The sequence below is a fragment of the Coturnix japonica genome, chromosome 6 (genome assembly GCF_001577835.2).
Source record: "Coturnix japonica isolate 7356 chromosome 6, Coturnix japonica 2.1, whole genome shotgun sequence".
NCBI classification, from domain to species: domain Eukaryota; kingdom Metazoa; phylum Chordata; class Aves; order Galliformes; family Phasianidae; genus Coturnix; species Coturnix japonica.
In genome coordinates, this window is record NC_029521.1 from 14,392,735 (window position 1) to 14,414,404 (window position 21,670).

Consider the following 21,670-nt stretch of genomic DNA (forward strand, 5'->3'; position numbering starts at 1 on the left):
CTTCAGACTGCCTGACGCTGGACTGCGGCAGTTTCAGTTGGATGCTTAAAAGCTGAAGCAGGTGGTGGAAACTCTATTCTCCTTTTAGTCTGATTCACTGAGTGCCTGCCTTCAGCTGAGGAATGGGGAGGGGAGGAGAGCTGGGCTTCGTGTCTGCAATCATGGACTGATTGATATTTTCAGTGCTTCAAACAGTAGTGGAATGTCTTCATAAATAAACTCAGAACTTAACGGAGGCTGAAGTGGTTGCAGTGTGAATAAGAGAAGTCCCCTAGTTGGAAGTTGTGATCCTGGACCTGGGTAGTTCTAGAACAAGATCCTGTCTTGTATTTAATTAATGCCTGTACTAACCAATAGAAGATCAGGGAAGGGAACCTTTTATCTTGGTGAAGTGGCTACATTTGTAATGTAAAATATCAGAAAGCTTTGTGGTTTTTTTGTTTTTGCTTTCTTTCACAGTGAGCAGAAGTTGGAACTGGAATAATGTACATGGGAAGAGACCTCTGGAGGTCATCTGCTCCAGTCCTCTGTTCAAAGCAGAACCAGTCTGGAAGTCAGACTGTATTCAGGGTTGCAGCCAGCAATAGGAAGCTGAATAGACATTCTGATGTGTTTGGAAACTTTTTCTTGTGCTAGTTATTTGAAAGCACAAGGGCTTCCTCTGTGGGGTTTTTCAAGGGCTAGTGTTGAGTCCAGTGTATTCTTTTTAAGCTATGGGATTTCTTGACTTGCAGCATGTATCAACAGCGGTTCTTGTCTAAGAGCATGCACCGGATCTTGGACAAGGCTATCAGTTGAATCTGGAGGTTTGAAGGCATGAGAGAAAAAAGTATTTTAAAAGATTTATCTGTAGACAGTGCTTAGTTAATAGCATTAACTTTGTGGAAACCTTATTGAGACATCACAGGCTCCAACTTATTTGTAGAAGCCTTTATATACTACTGTCTCAGTAGTCTAATCTAGGACTTATATGTAGGTGTTTTCAGAGTAGAGTAAATACAGCCTTATGCATCGTTTCCACATGTTGCTGGAGAGCCCTTAAAGAGTTAAATTGTAGTATCTCTTGGATTTTTCTTCCTTAGCCACCCTTAATAGGAATAACTTTTGCTTCTGCTCATCACCGATCCTCTTGTCTGATGCTTTTTTTTTTCTTGTTAAAAACATTCTTTTTAATTCAGTGTGATAAAACATCCGCTATTTGTAAGTTGATTGAGCATAAAGTATTTCATTATAAAATGGTCATCCATCACTGGAGGCTGAGGGCTGCAAAAAACATTAACTGTGCACTTTTGGCTGGAATGCAGCTTCTCCAGAATAATGCAGCTTCTGTGTAAAGTATGCAGCGTAAAAAAATGGACTGTTCAGGAAAACAGGTGCTTGCCTTGCTCTCCCGGAGCCTTGGGATTTCATCCCAAGTTTTTGGAAGAGCTCTCGAAGTCCTTCTGTTACCTAGAGTCACTTTCTGTTTAAGTGCTGGCCTCAAAGCTGAACAAGATACTGCTCTGTTTCAAGTGGTTTCATTCTGACAAGGCCATGTGAATTCACTAGCTGTTTAATTGCTGCTTTGGGGAAGAAATAAGTTCATTTCCTTCTCATTCATCAGCTCCCCTAAAATTTGAAGCTTCATGCTCATAAAAACCATCTCATTAAAAATGAGTGTATAAGCAATGCTACATTGTTTCTAGTCCTGACTCCAGTATGTGCCTCTTAGTTTCCTTGGTGTGCTGTCACAAACCGATCTCTGTGCTGCTGGTTCTCTGTGTGATAAATCACAACATTTATTTCTATCGTCGCTGATGTTGTATGGTGCTTGGTGTATTTTCCTAGCTTATATTTGAACTTGAAAAATAACTTCTTCCATCAAGGGTCTTAGTTAACTTTTAGGCTGAGAAAAAGGTGGGGTGATAGGACAGGAAGCCTTCATTGCATTGCTGTTAGTGTGAGTTGCTTTGTTGACATTATTCCCAGGTAACCTGATGACACATCACATACAAAGGCCAGGTATTTTCCCTTTCCCATGAGGAGCTGTAGAAGAAGTGAGTTGCCCAAAATTGAGAAACTGATAAGAGTAGCAGAGGCTGAGAGTAAAACTGCTGTATCTACCTGTGATCAAGAAGCTTGTCACCAATCTGATGCCGATGCATTTGTGACATGTATGTGTGCATATATCCTGTTAGAACAACTTCTGTCATGTTTTCAGAAGTTTCAATGAGATTATTCTGTCTCTGGCTTTTTACCAGGTCTTGGGAACACTTTGGAACTATAATGATCCCATACCGAAGGTCATGGCAGTAGAAATTCTAGGGGTGAGAGGTTAAAGCAGAGTAGTGTCCACTGACCCATTGGGGATTTCACTTAGGAGAGCCAGGCAGCTTTGTGCCCTTTGTGCAGTCATTGAAGGTCTTTATTGAGTCTAGGACAGGATCATCAGTTGAGCTTCTGAAGCACTCTAATGCTTTCTTCTGGCATTGGCATATAGTATACAAGAAATATAAGCATACACAAAAAATACAAGAGTAGTCACTTAATGTATTTGTTGTTCTGATGTCTTGAGGCAGTAATGGTATTGACTGCCAACAGGCCAGTCTTCTCTTCATTTTGCTTCTATTTTCTGTCACTGTAGGTTTGATACTAATATTCCAAAGTCTTGAACCCTGTTCCCACGAGACTCCCATTTTGCATTAGTGGCAACGTAGGGTGTTGAATTCTGGGCAATTGTGTTCTGCCATTTGTACTTAGAAATTTTACTTTCTGGTAATAGCAAGATGAAGTGTAATATCTCCTAGGTTGGTTCAGGTTGGATGGAAGTACTTGTGTAAATCACAGCAGAAGGGTTCATTAAGCCTTGGAGAGATTTTTGTCGTTAAAAGATTCTCTTCACTCTTGGGCCCTCAGACTTTCTTCATTTCAGTGTTTGGATTTTGTCTGTCTCACTGATGCTTTTTAGGTTCTCTGGCAACATGAGAAATGTATTGGCTTGTTTGGGATTTGTTGTTCTTTGATTTCCTTTTAATTTTTCCCTTTGGCACTCATCGGTTTCCCTTGAGGAAGGGGCAAACAGGGCGAGGTAATGTTCAGACAGCTAATTGATGATAAAAATGTAATTCCTTTTTTCCAGCCTCTTAGAAATAGAGAAGCTTTCTCTTACACAACATGGTGAATTTGCAATGAGAAAGCTGTTCATAGCGTGATAGACACACAAGGCTGTAGAGAATTTCTGAGCTTTAAAATACCAGGGAAGAAAGTTTTAATTTCTCTTGGGCTTTTAAATTGCCTGCTTAGTTCGGACCTGGTACTGTGCAAGACGTGTATAAAATACCATGGCAAAGCAAGTACAGTGACTGAACGGAGTTCTGTAAAGTATCACAACCTAATTGCTCTTCCTTCGACATGTGCCAATTTCTTCTAGAGAGGAAAAAGAGTGCTTAAACATGACACACATCAAACTTGTGCTGTCAGTAAGATGGACAGGTCAGTCCATCCTCAGGACTTGGCTGTGCAATGCAATTCCCTGTAGGTTTCATTTAGCCTAGTCGGCCTTGTTAGTGTGGCCATTCTCTCTTTCTTGTATTAGGAGAGAACCTTGGGAAACCTGCCTCTAATTCACAACAGCAGCAAGATCAATAACTATCAGTGTTTGGTCAAGGGCGGATGAATTTGTCACGGGATGACTGCTTTTTGCTTTGGTTTAGTTTGATTTAGTAATTTCATTTAGAGTTGAATGTCTCTACGTTTGAGGACTGCCCCTGGGTTTTGAAGCTCAGAGGTTGTGCAGGTTTATCGCGAGATCTGGCTTGTGTCCTGTGTGTTGACTTTTCTGTAAGAAATCTTTTGGAATAATTTCAGCTGGCTCTAAACAGAGATAAAAAGTGAAGCTTACCAGCATTTCAGGGATGTGCTTTCAGTAGGCTATAAAGGTTTTTCTTACAGATTTTATTAAGTACATACTTTTCCCCTGCAGTTCAGTAGTGGGTGCTGCATACTTAGTGTGGGGAATACTGACTGTGTTCTTTGCAGTAAGGAGGAGGAAGTTTGTCTGTTTGGAGTCTTAAACCTTAAATTAACAGAATCACAGAATTGTAGGGGTTGGAAGGGACCTCTAGAGATCTTATGAGTCCAACCCCCCTGCCAAAGCAGGCAGTGCTTCATGATGTATTTGATTTAAACAATTGAGCTAGGTGCAAGTCCAGAAGCATTGCTGCTTCCCTGTCAGTAATGTGTTAGGACACCAGATGTTGGCAACAACTTAAGTGACTTATAAATAAATGGGTGATGCTGATCTATTCTATCTTTGCTGATCCTCCTGAGTTATGAAGTAATGCTTGCATTGCATCCACACGTGTATTGTCATGTTTCTTTTAACTGCAGTATAATCTGCTTGTAAAAATAGCTTTTCAAACCTTCTGCCAGGACAATGAAGTACACGGGTCCATGAGTGAAGCTGGAGGAGTGCGTAAGTGTTGGTCTTCTCCAGCTGTGGTTCCGTTCTTCCACATGGCTCAGGGATAGAAGTTGCTGTGCAGCTGACACTTTCTTCAGTTACCAGCTGAAGAGCTTTGCTATTTACCGGCAGCTATCGCTATGCTGAGCCTATTAGAAGAAATGAGGATCTTTGTGTAGGGATTAGCATATTTTCCAGATTCCAAAAACTGCTATGAGCACTGTGGTGTTCCTTTACAGACATCTGGCAAGTTACTGGTGCTTCAGTACTGTCTCCTACCAAAAATGTACTGAAAACTGTTGCAATGAGTGTTAGTTGTCTTAAAAGCTATAGCTTAAGTTTTGGTGTGTGTTTTTTTTTTTTCTTGGCCTTTTCATTCTACTGCTGTGGGATATTTTTTTTCTATTAAAATAAGTTGCACTTCCAGTTATTTGTGAAATTAACTAAACTGTAGCTTACTGAAGGATCTTTTGCTTATAGGCATATGTGAAGGATGATTTCTCTCATCTGGAAGTTGTTCAGAGCTTTGTATTGAGTAACTTGTACCCAAGGGAGAAGGCCCATCAGAATGGCATAGGAACTCGAGTCAGTTTTTGTTAGAACTTATCAGAGGCCCAGCTCAGCTGTATTCCTCCATCTCCTTTCCCTGAGAGCTCTCCTCCTGTCTGCAACTGAGATCAAAGTTCAGGTAATCTTGAATTTGCATATGTGGCTTTCCAAACCATGGATCTTGATCTAATCTTTCTCTGCAGTGTGCCCATGTAATCAGGTGTTGGCTTAGCGCTTATCTTCCAGTATGAGGTAAGAGGAAAGGTTTCTAGAAAACAAGCATGGGTTAGCATTGAAATTACACTAAGAGGTAGGTGGGTGTTACTGTTGACAGTGGCTCTAAGCACCCTTGTGGGAGATCAGTATGGAAACAATAGGTTTTTATTGCGTAGGGTAGGATAATTGATGTGTTAGCTTTCATCAGAACAGTCACTGTTCTTCTAGAGGTATTCAGGTCACAGGGGGAGAGGAGACATTTTGGGATCCATAGCAAGGCCTTCTACTAGTGACCTTCAACCTCTGTGCCAAATTACTGCGCAGTTCATACATTGAATATGTGTCAACTGCAATTCAGGGAGAAAAAAAAGTCAACAGGCCAATCTCAGCTGTCTCCCGAGTGCTAAGAAATGAGAGCAGAATTAAACAAATTCTTCCAGCTTCAGCTTTTGAAATAAACCTCTGCTTCAACAGATCTGCATGCAGCAGTAGGTCTGCGTCACTGGTGTTAATAATTCAAAGAAACCAGAGTAGTTGTGGTGGGCTCAGAAATCATCCCATATCTCTTTTGTTTCTCTACTTTATCTGGGTAGAAACCGCAAACGTTTGCACTTTGTGATACTTGCTATTGATGACATTTGTTTTCATTGTGAATTAAGTGAGCTTCTGCTTTTCGTAATATCACAGAAGTGTAACTCCCTCTGGAACAGAATACTGTGGCTGGGTGAAAAGCCCTTGAAGTAACAGTAGCAGCACAGTTGGAGTTTGTGGTGTAATTTTGGCTGAGGATATCAGAGCGAATACCTGCTATGAAAAATTGTCCTGGGACTTGTATTGGGCAGTCAGAACAGCTGAATTTGAAGTGTGGCTTTAGTTGAAAACCCCGATAACTGATGGCTAACACTGCTGGGACTGTCAGTGCTCCTGCTTTGCTGGTAGGGGTAAGTAATTCCTATAGGAGACAGCGTTTCAGTTGAGTTTATGCCACCCTGACCAGAGGATATCAAGACTGCCAAATGCATGGTATGCATTGTCACCCTTCTCAAAAACAAAATCTCAGTTCTGAGGGGCTCTTAAGATCTTGGCACAGTGGAGTAGTCATTTGTTAAAGTCATGTTTAATGAAAGGGAGATAAACACATGAAGCTGGAGTGTGACAAATGAAAGCATTTGTGCCATTGTAATGAAATTAGGCAAACAGAACTGACTTGGCAGCTCAGGGTTCCCCCTGTCAAACTGCATTTGTAATTCTAGCTTTGCATTCACGTGTGGCTGTGAATGGCACTGTTTTCTCTTGATATGGTGGTCCTGGGTGACCACTCTTATTCATAGAAAATTAGGTTTGAAGAGTATTTTTTACAGGCATTCTGAAAAGAACAGTTAATTCTCTTTCATTGGCTTGAATATCTTTTAATTTTGGATCTATTATTCTATTAGAGGTAGAACTCATGGTAACACTGCAGCAAAGTAAAATTGATTTCAGAGATAGGAGCTTGCTTCCACACGTCCCCTTTGTGGGCTTGTATGTTGCAAGGTGCAATCCCCACAGTGTTTCAGAACAGCTTGGTGTACTTGAGTTGCTGGGAAATGAGGACGAAGGCTCCTGGCTGCTCAGCTCCTCCTGAGCTGTCTGCGTGGGCGAACCCAGTTCTCTCTGTCTATTAAGAGCTTAGATTGAGGCAGTGCAGTGATGTTTTGGGGTTTCTGTAGGATGTCAGGTGACCTCTTCTGATGTATCAAGCTTAAGTGGACTTTGCCATCACTGTTTTCAGAAGTAGGACTATATATGTCTTTAATCATATTAGCTGCTAGGTCTGGCTCTGTAAGTGGTGTTCCATTCTGTTTGCAATAAGAAGTTCTATTGAAAAATGTGTGCTTCATCCTGAATTAAACATTGTGTTACAGTGGCTGGTCTAGACCAAAACAACAACAAAAGCTCTGATTGGAAGGTGGAAATGTATTTTCAGTTGAAACCCTCTCCGTACCAAGACTGTGAGGAGGGGAGCATATGGCCAGGAACAAATTAATGTGATTTAGGTTTTTTTTACCACGTATTAACTAAAGGCCAATTTCTGAAGGGTAACTGGAGTAAGCTGTTGGACAAAACTTCCTAGCTGGAAGAAGTCAGAGCATGCCTTTCAGTGCAGGTGCAGAATGGCATGTGTAACCAGTCAGCCTGCAGAATCTGCTTTCAGAGTGATGAAACGTGTGCCTCCCCCATTCATCAGCGGCAGAGCTGATGAAATTGTAGTTTTGCCAAGGGACCCAGAACCAACATGCATATGTTGTTCTGTGGCTGCTGCCTAACTTAGTCTGTGTGAAGCAAATTCAAGCCATGAAGATTTTTAGGGAGGAATGAGTACTTTGATAGATTTGGTAGTTTCTAAATTAACCAATGGATAGTCATAGGGCTCGGGCAAAGGAGCTGCTCCTTGCTCTGTGGTCCTATATTGGTATCTAAGGGAGAATAAGCTGCTAGTTAGTCCAGCAGTCAGACTTTAGAAATGCTTTTGAAAATCTGAGCAGTGTGGCTACTGATTGCTTTCCCATGGTTTTAAAAGGCAAATACAGTGCTGTCCTTTTTACCTGAAACTGTACTTCCCTCTTTAGTCTGCTTAGAGAGAGTGCAGTAATTTCTCATCCTTGGGTAAAAAGACAGAAAGTTTTGGTGGTTAGTGTGTGAACCAAGAATAAGCTTCATACAGTGTCAGACCAGAAAGGTCTGCAGAAAGTGTTTTTGATGGTGACACTTGCTGGTGCCTCAGTTTCCTGTGGCATAAGTTCAGTACGCTTCCAGGCAGAAGTCCTGAATCGCTGGACTTCTCCTCTGCTACTGTTATTTTTGTTTTTTTCTCATCTCAAGAAGGAAGGGGAATGCTGCTCGTTGTGCAGCACAGTGCACAAGCAGTGCTTAAGCATCATTCTTGTCTGAACGATTCTGCTTTGGAGGGGTGCGTGGGATAAAATTCAAACAGCCTTTCTGAAGGCTGGGCGTCAAAGGCCAACAGCTGCTGCCTAAGAGAAGTCTAGGTCATGCGGTTTGAGTTGCAGTTGCCTGTCCTGGGGACAAATGATGTTGAAATAACTTGTCATAAACAATTTTTTCTCGTTCACTTACTCTGATTCGGAACGCATAGCCGATCCTGATAAGAGTCATTCATGAGTGAAGAGTTTAACTGCCAGAGAAAGCAGCTTGTGTGAGCATTTTAGATCAGGAATGTGCCAACAGTGTGCTAACAATAAGAAACCTTTTCCGAGAGGGACCTGCTCCTGTGCTTCAGGAGCGAGCAGCGCCAGAGGTCTGCTGATGCTTGTTTGCTGAAGTGCCCGAATGGCTGGGTGGGATTGCTGGGATGGGAGCTAGGTGCTTAAACACGAATTAGTTGTTTAAATATCTTTATAGACTTGTGTGCCTAAGTGCAAATAATCCATAGGTTGAGGGAGGGGAAGCTCTGTGATCTCAGAGGAATTCTGTCCTCATATTAAAATTGCCAGCCTGGAGTTGGCTTTCTGATATGCTGCTTAAGATATTCCTCCCCTTTTTATTGTTCTCCACACAGTACTTTGGGTTAGTGAGTGTTCTGGAGCGCAATCTTGGTGGCTTCCCTGAAATTTCAGTGAAGGGTCCCACGGATCATGTATTAAAAGAATGGGATGGGCTTTCCTTCTGGTCCCTTAAACATCCTGGGCTCTTCATATAAGAGCAGATCTTGTTTTAATATTGTTTTCTCTAGCTTGAAGTGGATTGACAAGGAAGGCTGCCTGTAGGAATCTCTGATGAAGCTCGGATCTCCTGTGTACGCTTGCTCATTTTTACCTCTGGTAGTATCTTAGGCTGAGGTCAGGCTTGGAGGGTTTTTTTGCAGTTGAATGTTGTTATCTAAACAGAGTAGCATCCCATGTTTTCTAATTCGAACAGTTAGAAATATCTCTTGCTGAAAAGTATATTTGGAGAAACATCTCTATCTGCCCTTCTCAAAGCTCTCAATGGTTGTGGTTTTCTCGCTTGCTCTGCCAGGTTCTGGAGTTGTAAGAATCAATGAGATGAGAAATCAGAGCTGCTATTTTGGAAAACTGTCATGAAAATTCAAGTGTGTACTTCGGAGTGTTCAGTATTTACTTCATATACTTGGCTTTGGGAACGGAACTGTTAAAATTACAATTATTTTACTGCCCTTCCTGAAAAGCTCTAAGTGTATTTGTTTTCATATTTATTTACTCAGGAGAGCACTGCATTGCTTTCAAAGTTAGATGTATAAGAAAGCTGCAGACTGTCATAGTAGGTTCTCTTTAGATGCCTGTAAGCTTCTCTTTCACGTAGTCTTAACTGATGAATAGAAGAATTTATTGTGATGAACACATTCCTTCATTACCAAAGTATTATGAGAAGTGTTACTCAGTTCCTGCTGTTCCGTGCACTAGATAAAACTTTTGCAAAATGAAATTAACAATGTGATCAGCATTTCTCTGACATTTGGAACTCTCAGAAAATAGTTCTTTGAATATATCTTGCACTACAAATACTCTCTTCACGTGTATTATATTTTTGATTTTTTTTTTTTTTTTTGATGACACAACAGCTACTATCCCGTCTGAAACAGTTTTCCAGCATACACAATCTGTTTCAGAGAGCTTAATGTAAAATGCTGTGTTACCATAAAAGCTGGTGTCTCTGAGTATCAGGGAAGCCAGCCAGAGCTGCTGTGTGATCAACAGCGTGTGCTAAAGTTATACCCTAATTATATGACAAACCATTTCGTGATCTTTATGGAAGAGGAGACTTTCAGTTTAACTACAGGGGAATCTGGTCTTCAGCCAGTTCACAAGATTTGCAGAAATTCTGGCCTCAAGATTACCTGCATCACTTTTAATACTCTCTTCTTTGTCTCTGTACTGGCTGTACTGTGGTTGACTTTACCTCCTTCTTAATGTTTTCTTTTCCTCGGTCCTCCTCTGAACTGCTCCTTTCTTCATCCCTTGTGCTGTCATTTTTTCCACATACTCTAGTTGTTGTTAGTTTGTTTTTGGTTTTTTTCTGTCTTCACCAAGAAAACAAATTGTGTCACAGAAATGCAATTTCTGTTCGGGGAAAATCGTTGCAAGAGATCCGTCGTGGTCTTATATTTGGTGATGATACGATTAGTACAGGCTTGTACTTATAGTAGAATATTACAAAAGTGGCAGAAGGTGGGATAGGTTCTACGTAATTCACGTGATCAGGGCTACTAGGAAAATGCAACCATATCTGCCCATTAATTAAAATGTAAATTTAGGTAGCGCTGCCTCTGGGTGTTTGCAGGATGTTCTTATAGTTAGATTTGTTCTAGAAGGCTGTGAAAAGCTGCTCAGAGGATCATTCAGTTTGTGAAAGAAATAGCAAGCTTTCCAAACCATTGCTTTTAGAAATGTGTAATACTTAAAAGCAACCCTGGTCTTCCAGTCTTCTGAAACAAAGCTTTTGCTTCTTTCCTCATAGATGAGGTTTGCTGTAGATTTGTAAGAAGAAATCAAAATGAAACTTAAGAAGTTAAGTTTAATGTCTTTTTTTAATTATCATTTTTTATTTTAATAGAGCTGTCCGAAATTGAACCCAACGTCTTTCTTCGGCCTTTCCTGGAAGTGATCCGTTCTGAAGACACTACAGGTCCTATAACTGGATTGGCCCTCACCTCTGTGAATAAGTTCCTCTCATATGCACTGATAGGTATGTAACATGGCTTCCTGGGATTTACCAAAATGCCAGCCAAATGCATCTCCTTGCCACATGTCTTTGGCCAGGATGTGTGTTTGCAGTCTTTATGAGGAAATGGGAAGAAGAGGAAAATTGTCATTAATACCAGGGAAATGTGCATTTGCATTTTTCTGATATTATTCCTGCTGATCTTTCATGACACTACAGTAGTATAAGGCTGGAAGCAGAGCCACAGCTTCTGGTCTGCTCTGACTCAGACCTGCTTATGTCACACTGCTGAACTTTGGTATTCACCAAGTGCAATTCAGACTTTTAAATACAGTCTGAGTAAAAGGGTCAGGCTGGAGAAAACATCTCCAGGGCCTATAGTGTTACAATGCACATGAGCACAGAAGAGTTTTAATTTTGTGGACTAACATTTCTGCTCTAAAGTAAGGATGGTTTTTGCTCAGTCCAGGACCCTGCCCTGCCCAGTGGTGTACCACTGCTCTTACCTTACTGTAAGTGTTGTGGCAGAGAGTCTTGCCATTACCCCAGTCAGACCTAAGTGCATCAGTTAGTGATTCTTATGTATACTCTTTGTCACAATATGAAGTAAAATACAGTCACTTTATTTTTCCACAGACTTTGGAATGTGTGCATCTTTCTTGGTATTTGTGAAGGGCTAATAATGTGCACGTGTAGTCAGTTGCTGAGGCTCAGCTGGCTTGTAGCAGTTCATTAACTTGCCTTCTCTCAGCCTTTAGCGTGTCATTCTGCTATGAGCCATGCTTGACTTTTCTCTGTGAATTCTGTCAGTGCCTTCTGGTCGTACCTGTGTGAATTACAGGATTTACAATCTGTGATGGTTGTTGATGCGTAGTCTTATATCTCTTACCACTTCCTCCTGCCCCTCAAGTCCAGTTCTCTTGGCTCTTTTTCTCTCTTATGTTTTAAGGTTTGAGGTTTTTTCCTCTGCTCTTTTAAGTATTTTGTTCTCTGTAATAAGCATGAGGGAAGGTGGGGATTACAGGAATTTAATTAACTACATTTACTGGCGTCAAGGCATAAGTTGGGGGGCAGTGTTGGGTGTAATTAAGTGGCAAGACATAACCAAAATGATGAGAACATAGAACAATAAAGGAATCTTAGTAAATAAACCTGTGAAACGTGTCTCTCTGATGGACTTAGCAGTAATGTAAATATGTTAGATTAGATGTGATCTGGATGGTGTCAGGACATCAGGTTGATAGCACATGTCAAATAACAAATGTCTGCATGTGCAGCTGGTTACAAATACTTGATTTGAGGCAGAAACAGGAAAGATTGATTAAGAATTTGTAGCCTTTGACTACCTGTTATTTAGAGTGTTTATTAGATCATTCCAGGAAGAGTACATCTCTGTAGCAGTGCATGAGCATATGTCTATAGTAGATAACTAGGGAAAACCTTCTGCCTGGCTTTTGTTGTGACACTGGGCCTGTAAATGAGGACCTCAGTTCCTGCTCTGGGTGACATTCACAGCGTCCTTGTCCTTTGTGCTGTTCCAGATAGCAGTGAGGCTGGGATTAGTGGTACTGCCTGAACATCTGGCTAGGGTTGTGTTGTTAAATTAAAGCTTTTTGGTCTTACATTTCTCTTTGTAACATAAGACTAAAAGTAGTCTAAAAACTATCTAAAGCCCAAAGATGGGAAAGGCTTAGACCTGTCCTTAATGTACGAACCTGTTTTGAACTGTACAGAACAAGGAAGAAACAACTCCAGCATAACTACAGTTGGGAAAATTCAGTGTGGCTGATATTTATGGTGCTTTTCTATGCTGCGTAACTGATTGGTGAAACCAGAACCTTTTCCTAGAGTGTCATTAGCTGCGTCTGTTTCATGAGTGGATGGCTTTTGCTCCGCACAGTGAGCCTAAAAGCAGTTGGCAGTGAAAGGGCCAAACTCCTTTGATAGGTTATCTTTGTTTAAAGCTTCTTTCTTTTCCCGCTTCCAAAACATTTCATAGCTAATCCGTGTGCTGTTTCATTGTTTTTCTTACTGTGTCACATGTCACCAGATGGTTATCTGTCTGCTTTCCAGGCCAGTATTGCTGAGGGGCATGTTTTAAACTAGTTAAAATTAAGAATAATTATCAAGTAGCCTTTTAGACTTTGCATGTCTACTAGTCTGAAATGCAAAGATCTGTTCTGAATTTGTGGGTTGCAACAATTCACTGGTAGCATGCAGTCAGCAGTTCAGTTAGATAGGATGACTTTATAGTAACTACGCACGTGTTTTGAAAGGAATAGCTAGCATTGCCAAGATCATCCTGTACTCTGTAGTATGTACTGCTGTTTGAAGTGTTCAATTCAGTAAATGGCAGTGTAACTTTTAAATCACAAGAAAACTTTGTAACAATACGATACTTTATTGATTGTATCCCTTGGATTAGTGATTTCCTTACTCAGCAGTTCTTCACTGCAGTTGGTGGTCAGCCTTTTTGATGAGCTCAAACATGACCTGTAGGAAGAATACTGGCTGAATTTTGGAATTTTATTTATTGTATTTTCTGCAGAACAGGTATATGCTCTTGTTGCTATTATTAGTGTGTCCACAGCAGCTTCTGGCTCTATTTCTAAAGTGAACTTTCCCTGACATACCTGCGGACTGTAGATCTGTGGGCGAGTAGCTGTTGCTTGGATTCCAGCAATAGAACTTGCTGCATGGGGTGCTTGAAGCTTGTCCTCCCCCCTGCCTTCTCTGTCTCCCTGGTGATTTATTCCAGTTGCATTAAAGGTCTTCCTGAGCTCATTTCTGGACTTCCCTGATGGTTAAGAGCCTGGATTTTCTGCTTTTTGATTTCCCTACTTGTTGTGGGAGTATACTCCATATGGAATAATCTAAGACTATAAGGGTCTTTTGCATTGCAGTTTTCAAGCGGGTGTCTTACTTCACATAAACTTCTTGTATTATTGATTCTGAGCAGGCATTGATGCATCTTCTCGTTCTGTTTTCTCACCAGGGAACAAAGAAGCATGTTGAGCTTTTCCCTGTCTTGTTTCTGCAAAGTGGAAGTATCTGTGCTTTTAATTGAGCTCAAGAGGCTTTATAAATTGACCTGAATTTGTAGAGCTGTTCTGGGGAACCAGGAATGAAGTAGTCAGGCGTGATGTGTTTTAGGGGAGAGGTGTGTTTACTGGTATTGAACACAGGGGCTAGAGCAGCAAAGTCATAAGTCTGTTAAAGAAGCTTACATACAACTTGCTTGCATTTCCTTTTCACACAGGCTATACATCCATAACCATTACAAAATATATCTTTTATTTTTATTTTTTCCTTCTGATACTGGCTTAACTTCTTGCCGCCATAGTGCTGAGTTTGTTTAACAGTGATGATGCTATTGTAAGTGCTGGCATTGAAATACCATTGGTTTCTGCCTCGTTTAATTGATGAAGCAGGTAAAAATGACCAGTTGTCTTCGAACAACCTGTCTTATGAGTCAGTGAGGCTTGACTAGCTAGCAAATCAGGAGATGAGCTTATTCTGAACTATGCAAAATCCGTGCCCATGCGCAGGAGTTTGTCGGCAGTAGGCAAGCTCTGTTCTCAGCAGTGTGTCAGATATAGGAAAGAAGCAGTGTTCTTTCTATGCAGACTAATGAAATTCTTAGGTATGAAGGTAGGACTTCAGTTCCGTGTGACTACCAGAAGTTTCTTATCCTGTGGCCCTTCAGAACCCATACAGCATCGTGGGGGCTGCTCTCTTTAGATCACAATAAGAGCGGTTTTTTGTAATGCATGGAGTTTAGCCTGTGACCGTGAGTGCAACTGGAATCAAAGGAGACTGCAAAATGTACAAGGTCTTGCTTGGTTCCTTTGTCTGCTTCATTCTTGCAGGAGTTCAAGAGGCCCCACTGCCAATTAATGAGGTATTAACTAGTGTTTAGGTTGTCGTCTTTCTTTTCTAACAACTGTTTAAGTGGGAAGGTAACAAGATTCTTGCCCAGTGCCCTATTGTTTAAGTGAGAATGAAATCAAAGCCGGAGGCAACTTTTCTGAGGCCGCTGTTATGTGGCACAAGATACGGTTACTAGCAACAATCTTGTCCTAAACATTCTCTCAACTGCACCATTGTTTGTAGCTACAAAAGACTGAAATAGAGAGAAGGAGCTGTGATGAATGATTGAAGCGGGAGGCCTGCAACTCTGATATCTAAACTGTGATCATGTCTGTCTGTTGTTTTCTCTGGGGAAAATCACTGGTCCATTCCTTCCCCAGCTCTTGTTCCTTGGGAGGGATGCAGAACAAGAGACAATTTTTCCTTCTCAATCTAGTGGAACCTGTTTGGCATTTTCTCCTCATGGGGGTAAATTTGAGGCTCCCTGTGTTTAAAATCTGTTTTCTCTTCATTCCCAAGGAAGAACTAAATGTACTGAACAGCTGATTGTGTTGCATTGTAGGGAATGGGAGGTAATCGTAACAGTTAACTTCTAAAATATATGGAGCCAGGAACAAACTAAATTGTAATTCTCTTCTTTGTTAGATTGCGTGTTTTTGCAATTGTAAAAGCATTTGCAAATGTTAGATTGCATGTTTCTGCAACTCTAAGTAGGTTCTTGATAAAGTCTTGCTGAAAGATCCCATTAAAATGTTTTTCTTTTACTAGGGGGTGAATTTTTCTCTTGAATGGGCAACTCACTGTGAGTTATGCAAATTAAGGAACCAGATGGGAACAAAGTATCTCTGTGTAGATGTCTCCCCACAGAGGTGGTAGGCTGTAGGCGGCTTTCCCTGTCTTACATGTTTGTTCTGTTACTCAGATCCCAGCCATGAAGGCACAGCTGAGGGAATGGAGAACATGGCAGATGCTGTCACTCATGCCCGATTTGTGGGTACAGATCATGCAAGTGATGAGGTTGTCTTGATGAAAATCCTACAGGTAAGTGCAGAGAAAAGGTAATTACCATAATGGCTGCTGCCTGTTGTGGGGCATATCCTGTTACACGGAGATGAGGAGGAGGCAGCGGTGTTTTGACTCAATTTGAGCTCACCGACAGACTTTATTTTTAAACAGATGGCTCATGTACCTGTGGTAAAAGCTTTTTCAAATGAAAATAATTAAATGATTAAATGAAATGATGTTAAATCAAGCATGCTTGATAGTGTGGTGGCATTAATAATCCTGCCTTGTGGATGGCCTGTGAGGGGTAAATTGACATATGGAGCTCAGAAACTAGGCAAACCTATGAATGTTTTAGTCTATTTACTTACTGGTAGATAGCTAAATGCTGAATTTAAACTTTAGGTTACATGCAGCATGTTAGATCTCTAATTCTAGAATTGGATTGTGAGATCATTCTTGTCTCCTAGTCTATTTGTGTCTTGAGGACAGCAATCAGTTGGAAAGTACTGCTGAAACCCTTAGGTTTTCTGCTTGTAATTCTGTGAGTCCTTGATGAAGCCAACCTTCTCTAGGAAATACATACAGGAGTCACTGGTACAATCTGACATGCATGCTGTGTTCTTTGCAGGTTCTGAGAACCTTGCTGCTCACTCCTGTGGGAGCTCACCTCACCAATGAATCCGTGTGTGAGATCATGCAGTCTTGTTTCCGCATATGCTTTGAAATGAGACTCAGCGGTAGGTTTCTTTGTATTTTCACTGTCATTACTCCTAAGAAATGATCTGGTTTCTTCAGTAGTGGTTAACTACTTCTATTACAGAACATGCAGCCCTGGAAAGCTGCTGAGCTTTATATTAGTGTGTCTTCCTACAACTTCATGGAAAATTTGTTAGGAGTTCACTGTGTAACTTTGGACTCCTCTTTTTTTCTCAGCTTTGTGGCGCCACCTCGTGATTATATTCCCATTTGCAGTAATGCAGTTTTGGAGCTGGTTTTAATAAATTTGCCGTAATCTCTGTAAACAAGGCTCGGAGGGGAGTCTGCTTGAAGAAGCCTCTTGATAATATCACACTGAGTAATGACACCTGTGTTATTTGTTTTTGTCTTCGCAGAGTTATTGAGAAAATCTGCAGAGCACACTCTGGTCGACATGGTGCAGCTGCTCTTCACAAGGTAAACCTGCTTGTGTTTGCCTCAGCATTGCCGAGATGGCCCTCTAAGGACAGAAAGATTCCACACTTCCACTTAAGAACCCTCAGAAAAATCATCCCAAATGGTCATTATTTAGAGGTGGAAGGGGATGAAAGATTTGGCAGTTTTCTCTTGGGCTGACCCTTTCAGACTTCAGGGAGACTGAGGTAGGGAAGGTTGTGTCCTTTGAGGAGAGATGGACAGCTAAGTAATGAAGAGCTTTAGAATAGGGAACCAGTTCTTTGAGGACATAGAAATGTGGAAGAAAAAAAAACACTCTAAAAAATACAGTTCTCTTCAGGAGAGAGAATATTCTCTAGGAGAAAGAATGGATAATACAGTGTTGGTTAGTCGCAGGTTGAGTTTCAAGTTCAGAGTTTTGACCTTGTGTATCAAAGAGAATTTTAAACTCTTGAGATCTTGTGTTTTTTGGACAAATGTTTGGCCTTTTTCAGCAGTTTTCAGGTAATTATTGAGGTTACTTCTTCTAAACTCAAGAAAGTTATTTAAATTAAAAACTATTTATCCAGTCTTGTGAAGTAATCAGTCTTGCTTTGGGTATTCTAAAATTTAAACGTGCAGATATCGGAATAGTCTGAGTAGGAAAAGATTATGGTCAAACTGTTTCTGAAACACAGCTCTCATAACAGGTTTGTTATTTTTTCCATTGCCACACTCAGTTCCTATAAGTTCTCAAGTTTAGTTTCTTTTCTGCACTCTGTGCAATGCACAGGATAGATGTGGGGCAGAATCAAATCAGAATCAAGTGATACCAAACAGGAAAGAACATAAGCATTTGGAGAAAAAGTGTTGCGTTAAATTGATATGCTTATCCATTACTTAATGTGTAAAAACTCTGTCCTTTGTGGGTATCAGGAGATAGAAACAAGACAAAGGCAGCACCTGTTTGCTTTTTGAGTATTGCCACTTTCTTTTTCATAGAGAAACAGCCAACTAGCATGTAAAGTGCCTTTCACTTAGACCTGCTTTTTCCCTCAGATTTTTTTTTTTACAGGAAAAGAAATCAAGAGGACTCTTTTTTGATGGAGAAAACCTAGTTTTACTTTCCTGTTATCTGCAGCGTGACTAGAAAACCATCGTTTTTTTCTCCTCCTTTCTTAACTCAAAAAAACTGATGTGTTTTGTCTTTTTTTTTTTTTTTTTTTTGTCTTTCAGGTTGCCTCAGTTTAAAGAAGAGCCTAAAAGCTACATGGGAACTAACATGAAAAAGGTAAGGTTAACCATTGTGCTGCCTGTTCAGCTCTATCTTGTCTTGGGCTTGTGCTCATCTCTGTATTACTTATTTTCATCTATGTATTTCTTCATTCTCTTAAGTCTGTAGTACACTGAAAGAGCATGTTGAACTACATTCATTTAACTCTGTGGGATTATGCCCCCATAGTCCAGTACTGAATCTTGTTAAGTATACTGCTGCCTTGGTAAGTCATTCTGGTTTGTGGGAACAATCATCAGCTGCTGTGGGCTAGGAAACCCAGTGAGTCTTGGAACTTGATGCTGGTGTCTTCTGATAATTTGCTTCTGCTCTCCCTCCAGCTTCTTTCTCATCTTTTCTAATTCACTACAAGACTAATACTGAGCTCTCAAGATATAATTGCCCAGAGAGTAAAAAGGAATTTTTTGAGGCTGGTGAAACAGCATGAAAGCAGCATGAAATAGAGCTATTGTGGAAAAATCTTTGGTAGCTTCTAGAAGGGGCAGCATTGTATAGAGAAAACCTTAGTTCTGGTGGATAATGCCGTCCCAGTTAGCAGGCAAATCAAAGTAGACTGCTCTTTTCTACTTCTTTTTTTTTCTCCCTTTCCTTAAGTCAACAGTTTTTTGAAGTTAAATATCAGAGTTTGTTCATCAGCACTATTTCCTTCCATCCAGTACATTTTTAGCAGCTGGGTTCAGTGTAACAGATACTGTAAATGTGACCTCACATGTTTATAAGACTAACAGTTTCTTATGTGAAGGGAGGTCCAATTAAGGAATTCCGTGTATACTTGTATACATATATATTCTTTCTACTACATAAAAGAAATGTCAATAAATATACAGGATTGTACTATTAAAAGTTATTGGGCAGAGAAAAAGTGCTAGAGCAGGAATAGCTCTTTAAACTTGGCTGATTTACACTGTTTGTAGCATTATAACTGGTTTTTGTTTTCCAAATGACTTGATAAAAGTATCTGTGTTTTTTAAATGTACATTTTGGAGCCAGTATAGCAGTGTTTTGAGACACTGAATACTTACTTTTAGTAACCCAAAACAGGTTTGGTGCTTTAGTTCATGTGTAGTAAGGTTATGAGAACATGATTGATTGTTTCCTTTGCTATGAAAGAAGAGTATCAAGATCTGCGCTGGTGGTAGATTAGCCTGAGGAAAGATAAAAGGGATCAGTTTAATTTACTGCAGGTACAGAATTTGTCATGGTCTGTGTACAGAAGGGGTCTGATGTGAAGGTTAACTTAAATTTGGAAAAGCTTCCCTTATCAAGTGATGGCTGCTCCAAGCTCAGTGATTCTCTGCCTTGTGTCTGATCTGTGCAGTTACCTTGTACTGTGTATTTGCTGTGCATGGCAAATGTCTTCCCTGCAGCCTAGCACTCTACCACTTTATTTGTCTCTTTGAGTTTATTTTTCCTTGTTTAAACCATGCATTTGCCTATCTTTCACAGATCTCTTCATGTCTCCTCAACAAACTGGAACTAAGTAGTGGGGAACAGCCCAAAGCCCTGAACCAATTAGAGAGGGTATTGCTCTTTAAGAACCTGAAGGTCTCTCTCTCCCTTCTCCCTTCTTCCCTTACTACCTTCTTCCTTCTCTTGTAAACACTGTGTGAGAGATTCTTCTGTTATGTGTAGCAACTCTTCCTTCACTCATTTGTCACAGCATGGCTTCTGGGGAGAATGCATGCAGTGGTTGCTTTGCAGTGTTGTGGCTGCAGCTTGGGAGGCAAAGACCCTGTTGAGTGCTATCTAAGGCACGGTTGTGGCATCTTCCAAAGGAGAGAAGTAGGATGGAGTGGGCTAGATGTGAGTTTTCTGTGATGGTGAAGAACTGAAGAAAAGAAACATTTTTAGATAGCAATCTCCATTTCAGCTTCAATGTTTTGTGTTAGCTCTTGATTAGATTGCAGACCCAATGTGCCTTGTACAGTTCAACTCAAAGTGAATCTCTGAGCTCTGTTACTTGACAAAAAGCCATAGACTCCAGCTCTTGGAAATATTTTTTGGTTTTCATTTTTTTTAAGGAACCTACTGTACATTTTCCATAACTTTTGGTCATATTTTTTACTGATGTGAGTGCTGTGTGAACGCAGCATAATCATTTGCTAATGGAGAGTGAGTGGGGCCAAAATGCTAATCCCTGTTAGCATTAGTGAGTGGGGCCAAAGTGAACTATAAAATGTTTTAGACTCTGCCAGTTCCCCTCTGAAATTTCTGAAGAAATACGGTAGGCCTGCTGGTTACTTATGTGCTGGTCACAGAAGCCCTGGGAAACTATCTTAGAAGGGACTTTCTCAGTTTTCTGTATTGGTTCATAAACTTAATGTAGCTTTATTTCTTGTTGGCCTTTAATGCTGGATTAAAGGAGCTGGATTGAAGATTTATAGAGGTATTTGCTATTGCTTTGTCCTGTATCAGTAGTTCAAGGTTTGTAAAGTTTGTAAAGACAGTGGCTGGAGACCTGTGGATTTATGCAGTTACACAGAAGAAGAGATGAGGAAACATTTCCCTTTGTGGTAGGGAGGTATTGTAACTAAGCGCTGGATTTTGAGGTACAAGTCAGGAGAAACAGATCTGAGGAGTGGATTATGTTCATAGTTGCCAAAGATAAATTTAATTAGTGGCCGCTGTACTGGCAGGTAGGTGAGATGGTGACTGCATTGGTGTTTTCAGGACTTGGATCATGGACTGCGTTCTCTCTGCATGCTTTCATGTCTTGAACGCTACTTGGTGTGCTGACCAGTTCCATGCTGCATCTAGAATGAGCTCATGTTTTAGTGGTATCACTTTAGTTACTAATCATTGGCCCCTGCCCTTTTCTCTTGAGGCTTACAGTATGTTATGGAAAAACAAACGAGTGCAGGTAAGGTGGTTTGTAGAAAAATGGAATCTCATGGACCCTTAAAAGAACTTGTAGTACTACATTTTGACTTTCCTCACCTTGAGATAGAGTATTGCGTAAAAACCTCATCTGCAGGAGAAAACATTTGGAGTCTTGTATCTTGTGGTTGTTTGTTGTTTTTTTTTCTTCAATCATTTTGTGTACATATTTTAGTTATCTTTGCATAAAGAAATAAATGTAATGGAACCTGTTCTGAATCCCAAGATGAAGGAACAGTAACTTTGAGCTTGCACTCTGCTTTGATTTCTCAGGAATATATTTTAAATACAGATTTAGTGTGGGTATATTGTGGGAGTACAAGCTTAATCTAATGTGAAGGACACTGATAACAAAAAAAAAAGCATCTGTCATATGAGTGAGCATTAGAAAGGAGGACGGGTTTGGATGATGTTTAAAATCCAGATTTTTTCTAATGATCTATTAAATGCCATTGTCTGTAACCTATAGTGAAGAAGGATATCTTAGGTTTATAATCTCAGCCTGTTAACGTGCATTTAAGCATTCTAGCAAAATCAGGAAATGCTTTGGTAGTGAAGGTAAAGCAAGCATTAGAAAAGTGTTCCTTGGTCAACTGGAGAATATAAAC

The 21,670-nt window shown here is 40.4% G+C and overlaps 1 protein-coding gene across 5 annotated transcripts in view; it reads left to right on the plus strand.

Annotated features, from left to right (window-relative positions):
- The window catches only part of GBF1 (golgi brefeldin A resistant guanine nucleotide exchange factor 1), a 90,394-nt gene that overhangs the window by 39,151 nt on the left and 29,573 nt on the right, over positions 1-21,670 (plus strand). For 2 of the 5 annotated variants that reach the window (XM_032445432.1, XM_032445431.1), the window contains 7 exons: positions 10,778-10,909; positions 15,678-15,796; positions 16,389-16,497; positions 16,873-16,933; positions 18,128-18,182; positions 19,632-19,706; positions 21,010-21,045. In XM_032445432.1, the coding sequence (XP_032301323.1) occupies positions 10,778-10,909; positions 15,678-15,796; positions 16,389-16,497; positions 16,873-16,933; positions 18,128-18,182; positions 19,632-19,706; positions 21,010-21,045 (587 nt within the window). Of the gene's footprint in view, positions 1-10,777; positions 10,910-15,677; positions 15,797-16,388; positions 16,498-16,872; positions 16,934-18,127; positions 18,183-19,631; positions 19,731-21,009; positions 21,046-21,670 lie in introns of all 5 variants that reach the window. The other 3 variants (XM_015866763.1, XM_015866757.2, XM_015866755.2) reach the window with 2 other exon arrangements.